General features: G+C 54.2%; 1 protein-coding gene across 1 annotated transcript; it reads right to left on the reverse strand.

The window, feature by feature from the left end:
• Positions 1-3,023: 3,023 nt before the first annotated feature.
• EGR3 (early growth response 3) lies at positions 3,024-6,166 on the reverse strand. The gene is made up of 2 exons (XM_061199413.1): positions 5,968-6,166; positions 3,024-4,661 (listed from the first exon to the last, which is right to left on the reverse strand). Exons 1-2 carry the CDS (start codon positions 6,119-6,121, stop codon positions 3,652-3,654), a joined length of 1,164 nt encoding a protein of 387 aa, XP_061055396.1. The 5' UTR covers positions 6,122-6,166; the 3' UTR covers positions 3,024-3,651.
• Positions 6,167-6,421: the final 255 nt, after the last annotated feature.

Genomic DNA, 6,421 nt, shown 5'->3' on the forward strand with positions numbered 1-6,421 from the left:
CTTCAAGAGAAACGGAGAAAGCCTAGGGCTGGCAAATAAATTCAGTTAAGGAAAGGGAAGGTTCTGGAGAAGAAAGCTCATAGGGTAGGGAAGCATCACTTCTATGGGAGATAGAAGTTGTAAGATGGGAGGGATTACTGCTCTATAAAACATTCCTTGTATTTCTCCAAATTCCTGTGTTCTTTCTTCTCTTCTAAGCATCGGATCCTTGGGTAGCTCATAAGAACTAGGATACCCTTTCCCAGGCAGCTACAAATAGTGAGGCCTGGAGAATCCTGTCCAAGTGGGACTGCATTGTAGTGCTTTTAAACCTGATTTTTCCCAATTATCTGACCACCAAAAAGCTTTCAATCTCTCTGGTTATCTTGCCAACACTGAAGAACCCCCTCTCAAATCTCCATCTGTTTTTCAGGCTTCAAAAGCTCTAGCAAGAGTAATACTCGGTGTGGCCGCAGAGACCACCGCAGGTCCTATTCTGGTGCTCCCTGCACCCACCAGAGAAATAGTTCATAAGCCAGGAGATCCCCTCCCTTCTACTCTCAAATACCCATTGGAAACCAGAGAGAAAGATTCTAGAAGGTTCCAGTCATCAGCCCCGGCTCCCAGAGCTTATCTAATCTGTTCACCTAATCTCTCTGGCAGTTTGAGGCTCCCAGAAGGGTGGAGGAGAATCTCTAGAACCACAGTAGAATTCTCTGAGAACCACAGTAAACACTCAACATTGAGTTTGAAACGCCAGAACCCGCACGAAATTCTAACCAACTTCTAAGAACACCAGACTCCATGTTTCCACGGTGAGGGGTTTCAGAGCAAGAACCACAAAAACCAGGCGTAAGAACCTATCAAACCAACCACCAGCCAGAAACAAAACAAGACAAAAAACAGGCCAAACCAAAACTTTATGCTATGAAAACAAGAAATAAAATAAGGAGATTTATAGGCCGGCTGATTGTCAGCAAACACAATATATTTACTGTATTAGCATTTGCTCACAGTGCAAATGGTACAACATTACACCATTTCAATATTTCAGTTTTTAAAAATGCTGTTTTCATTAACTATATTATATTGGCATAACAATGTGACAAAGGAGCAAATGAAATGTTGGTGAAGAATTTCACCTTTTCACGATAACAAGCATATTTTTTTAACCTTAGTATAAGGTACTATAAATCCAAGAAATAAAAACATCCACAAAATATATTACATCTGGTTTGTCTTTTTCTAAGTACTCAACTTTATACAAAAGTCTTTCAAAAAATATCATTCCCCATAGGTTTTCCTGTTTAAAACCTGATTTTTTTCTCTCAGTTCACATAAGTTAGAGTGCATTTTCTTTTGCTGTTTTTTTCTTAAAACATGCAGACATATAAAAAATCTGGATAGCACAACCTTTTGGCAACAAAGCTATTTTTCTCTTAGTTTAGCTTAAATGTCTGAGAACAGTTTTATTAAAACAAAGGAAAACTCAGAGTTATCATGCAGCGACATGCATATGCCAGAAGGAGCAAGGAAAAAATATTAAAGGATATCTGATTCCTCCTTCCAGCTTTGAAGTGACCAAAATTTTTGTTTTTAATAATCATCACATTATAAAAAGTATTCAGCAAAATACTGTCTCTGCAAAGAAAGATTTTACCCTTCAGCTGAAAAAATATGGGCCCTCCCGGCAAACTTCATCCATTTCTCTCTCCTTCTACAAAAAGTCCAAGTACCTGGAAGTCCACAATCGCCTGCTCTTTGATTTTTTCCCCCCTTTCACTAGACTCCTTTAGTATTATCTATCCGCCACCAAAAAAACCGGTGCTCTTTTCTTTTTTAAAAAAAAAAAAAAAAGTGGGAAATGCATAAAGTGACTTTAAAAACAGACATTCTGTAAACTCCAGACCTTTGTTCCTTCTCTCTGGGCAGCTTACTGACCACAGGAGAAATAACGCTAACAGGGAACAGTACATTCAGGCAAGACTACACTGGAAGCTGTGTCAGAGAGTAACCTTCCCTACTACTCCACTTCCAAAGAGTCACCCCTGTGTGGAGGAGGCTGGGGAGGAGGGGGTGCCTGAGAAGAGGTGAGGTAGGGTGGGGAGAAGGTGAGACTGGGGTATGGAAAAGATGTGCCTCATTCATCAACATGGATTAATGCAAACATCCCCATAGCTTTGAGGAAAATTTGGACAGAGATGTGTGTATATGTGTGTATATGGATGCATATATACATACTCACACACACATACACACATATGTAGATATAATCTCATCAGTTAAATTTTTCATAAAAAATAAATCATTTAAAGCTGTAAATGCCTACAAATTCTCTTTATTCCGGTGCACTGCACTGGATAGCCAAGTACCTTAGAGATTTAATTTTACTAGGAATACATATTGTGTGCATGTTATATATAAATGTATATATATGTATATCTATATATACGTGTGTGTAGACACACATATATACATACATACACACACACACACACACACCATACTCATAAATTTGAATTCTACCTGTTGTGTTGGTGATGACAAAGAGAGAGAGAAAAAAAAGGCTGCATTCCCATTAACGGTGGGAAGAGAAATGGGTATGTGAGTGAGAGAACAAAAAGATGGCAAAATGGGGTGGTTGGTTGAGGCCTGCCTTTTTGGAAAAAGATTTGGAAAGAGATGGGAAAAGGCTTAGAGGGGAGAAGGGAGAGGAGGGGGAAAAAGGGCAGAGGGTAAACTCAGGAACAGAGATTTTAAAATCTCTGGGGCCGAGGAAACACATTTTTTTAAAAGGCAGGTTCAGTGATGGCTGCTTCTTCTCCCCGAAGATCAAACTGCCCTGAGGCCTTGAGAGGGAAGCGCTCGGAAAAGGAGGGATTCTGAGGGGCCAAACCCTAAGCGGCGGTAGCAGCACCGCGGCGGCGGCACCCGAGGCATTTCTGTAAGAAACATTATTTCGGAGCGGATGGAAGACCGTCTCGTCCCGCCACGTGCAGGCCCCCAGCGGCCTGGGGACCCGAGGTGGGGAAGAGTTCGGGGTGGACATAGCCCAGTTCAGCTCAAGAGTCTCGCACACACACGTGCGCGCGCGCGCGCGCACACACACACACAGAAACACACACGCACACACAGAAACACACACGCACACATACACTCACGCGAGCACGCACACTCGCGCGCATCCCCGCACGCAGGCGCGCGTGCGTGCGGCGGGCAGCAAGCTCTGCGCTTTGGTGCGCTCCTTACCCCCTCCCCCTCTCGGGTCTTCGATGGGGAACCGAGGGAGACGTGGGGGGAACCATGAGGTGCTTGGGTCCAGCGAGGCTTGGGCGGGCCCAGCCTTCAGTCCCCCGCAGGTCCTTGGCCCGGCCCGGCGGCCCCTGGATCAAGACGATCCCAACTGAACAAAGCGGGCTAGACGCCACCATTCCGCCCCCACGCCTTGGCTAATGGGGGGCAGCAAGGGGAAGGCGCCTCCTGCCCTGGCCCCCGACCGTTGGCCGGTGTGAAAGGGTGGAAACGGGGGACAGCGAAGGGAAACAAGGGGCCTTACGTCCATGGAGAGGCCAGGGCGCGGCCCCTGCGCCTCCGTGGCTAGCTTTCCGGCTGCATTCAGGCCAGCAGCCGGGAGACACTGGAGGGGAAAAGTGTGATCTGGGGGCCCGAGCCTCAGGCGCAGGTGGTGACCACAGGGGCCAGGGACACCGGGGCCGCCGAGGACGCAGAAGGCGCACCCCCCTTCTCCGCCTTCTTCTCCTTTTGCTTGAGGTGGATCTTGGCGTGGCGCTTGCGCTCGTCGCTGCGCGCAAACTTGCGCCCGCAGAACTCGCAGGCAAAGGGCTTCTCGCCCGTATGCGTGCGGATGTGAGTGGTAAGGTGGTCGCTGCGGCTGAAGCTCCGCATGCAGATCCGGCACTGGAAGGGCTTGTGGCCCGTGTGGATGCGCAGATGCCGGGTCAGCTCGTCCGAGCGGCTGAAACGGCGGTCGCAGCCCTCCGCCGGGCACGCGTGGGGCCGCTCGTGGAGCGGGGTCTTGCTGGGTCGGTTGGGGTACTTGCGGGGCCGGATGGGCTTGAGCGTGAGCGGCGGCTGGGGCAGGCTGCCAAAGCCCGGGTGGATCTGCTTGTCTTTGAATGCCTTGATGGTCTCCAGGGGGGTAATAGGGGGCGGGTTGACCCGGATGGGGTCCATGCCCTGGAAGGGCTTGTGCTCCGGAATGGAGCCCATGTCGTTGGGGTGGTGGTATAGGTTGTAGTCAGGAATCATGGGGAAGAGATTGCTGTCCAAGGCCGGTTTGGCCGATTGGTAATCCTGGGGGGAATAGGCGAGCCCGGGGTTGCCCTGGGGGTCGTGGAAAGACACAGGCTCCGAGTAGAGATCACTGCAGTTAGAATAGGGGGGCAGCGCCGGATACATGGCCTCCACTTCCCCCTGCGGCGGCTGCACCATGCTGGCCGTGGAGGTTTGCGTGCTGAGTGCCCCAGAGGCCGGGGGCACCCCCAAGATGCCGGCGCTCATGAGGCTAATGATGTTGTCCTGGCACCAGTTGGAAGGGGAGTCGAAGGCGAACTTTCCCAAGTAGGTCACGGTCTTGTTGCCAGGGGCTGGCTGGAAGGAGCCCGAATAAGAGAGTTCCGGGTTGGGTTTCTCGTTGGTCAGACCGATGTCCATCACATTCTCTGCGGAGAGCGGGGGAGAGAGGGGAGGGGTGAGTGAAGCCGAGTCGGCTCCCAGGCCGGGGCGCCCAGGTCCTTGCCCAGGTGTGGAGGTGCGGCCGGGTGGAGTGCGCAGCGCATGGGGTAGGCTGCGCCAGGCGCAAAGCGGGCGGTGCCGCGCTCCCGGGCGCAACCTGGATACAGCAAAATACTACTGATCGGGGTGTGGAGTGGCTGCTGCACACACACCGCACACGCCGTACACACACACTCCCGTACCACACACACACACACACACACACACAGGCGCGAGCGCGAGAAGCATTGTTGTTATTCCCGAGGTGGGGCGGGCAGGTAGCTGCAGCTACAGGTAGTTTCAGACCCGGAGCGCGCTGGGCTTTCGCTCTCCAGCGCACACAACTCGGCCTCTTCCCCTAGCGCTGTCCGCGCCGGACCCCACGCCTCTCCTGCCCCGACGAAGCCCCCGGTGCGCACTGCGCCCGGGGAGCTGACCCGGAGCGCTCCGACGCTTTGTCCGCGGCGCGTAGAGGGGTGCTGTCCGCAAAGGGAGCTCTCCCGCCGCCTCCCCCAGCCCCAGCCTCCTCCGGGCCTGAAGGAGCTTTCGGCTTTTGCTGGAGGGGGAAAGCCCAGCCTCAGCTTAGCGAGAGTGGAGGGCGGCGGAAAACCGGCCGGTGTCTCCATGGCGGGAGTGGCCGCTCTTCCCAAGCTCCTCGGTCCGGGGATCGTCCCCCGTGGCAGCCCCCGCGCGGGTGGGCCCCCACCTTCTCCCCTCCCCGCCGTCCCCACACCCCCACGGCTTTGCTGAACGCCCTGGAAAGGCAGCGTCGCAGTACCTCTCCCACCGCGGGGACTCCACGCCGCACATGGCTCCATCCCGGGTGGGAGGCTGAGGGAGTAAGGGGGGAGAGCGCGGGTGAAAAGGGACGTTGGGCTCCTCCCGGGAAAGGGGGCGACAGCATTACGCCTTGCGCACAGCCCGGCGATCGCGCCCCCTAAGTGGAGAACCCCAGAGCCGCTTGCACCTACCTCCCTTCGGTCGGCGGCTGCCCCCACCCGGGAGAACCGAAGCCTCTACCGTGGCGTCGCCAACCGAGCCTTCCCGATCGGGGAGGGCGGGAGGAGTGGGTGGGAAAAGCAACTCGCCCCCCGGAAAATTCCCAGCGCGCCCCCCATCTCTCCATCCATCCATCCATCCATCCATCTATCCATCCATCCATCCATCCCTCCATCCATCCATCCATCGCTAGCTCGTTCCCTCCTCCTCTTCCTCTCTCCCTTTCCTTCCTCGCCGCCTCCCCGCCGCCCTTACCTGTAGCCATCTGATTGTAATGGGCTACCGAGTCGCTGCTGCCAGAAAAGAGGTTGAGCGCGCTGGGGATCTCCTCGGGGTACAGATTGTCAGGCAGTTGGTTTAGCAAACTGCTCATGGTCACCGGCAGCTTCTCGGCGAGTTTGCCGGTCATAGCACTCCCGAGCTGCCGCCGCCGCCGCCACCGCCACCGCCGCCGCTCGCTCCTAACGCAGCTTCCAGGCAAGCGGCATCGGAGAGGCGATCCGTGGTGCAGGGGAAAAGCATGCGAGAGGGAAAGTTCGGGAGGAGGGGGGAGGGAAGAGGGGAAGGGGTGGGCCTGGGGAGGGGATCTTCTCTTTTTAGGGGGTGGGTGGGAGAGAGGGCAAAGGAGGGTAATCCTCTTTGGTGCCTCAGCTGGTGCCGTAAGAGGCTGGGTCGTGGCGGGGGGGGGGGCGTGTGTGGGGTGGGTGGG

The sequence above is a fragment of the Eubalaena glacialis genome, chromosome 9 (assembly GCF_028564815.1).
Source record: "Eubalaena glacialis isolate mEubGla1 chromosome 9, mEubGla1.1.hap2.+ XY, whole genome shotgun sequence".
NCBI classification, from domain to species: Eukaryota; Metazoa; Chordata; class Mammalia; order Artiodactyla; family Balaenidae; genus Eubalaena; species Eubalaena glacialis.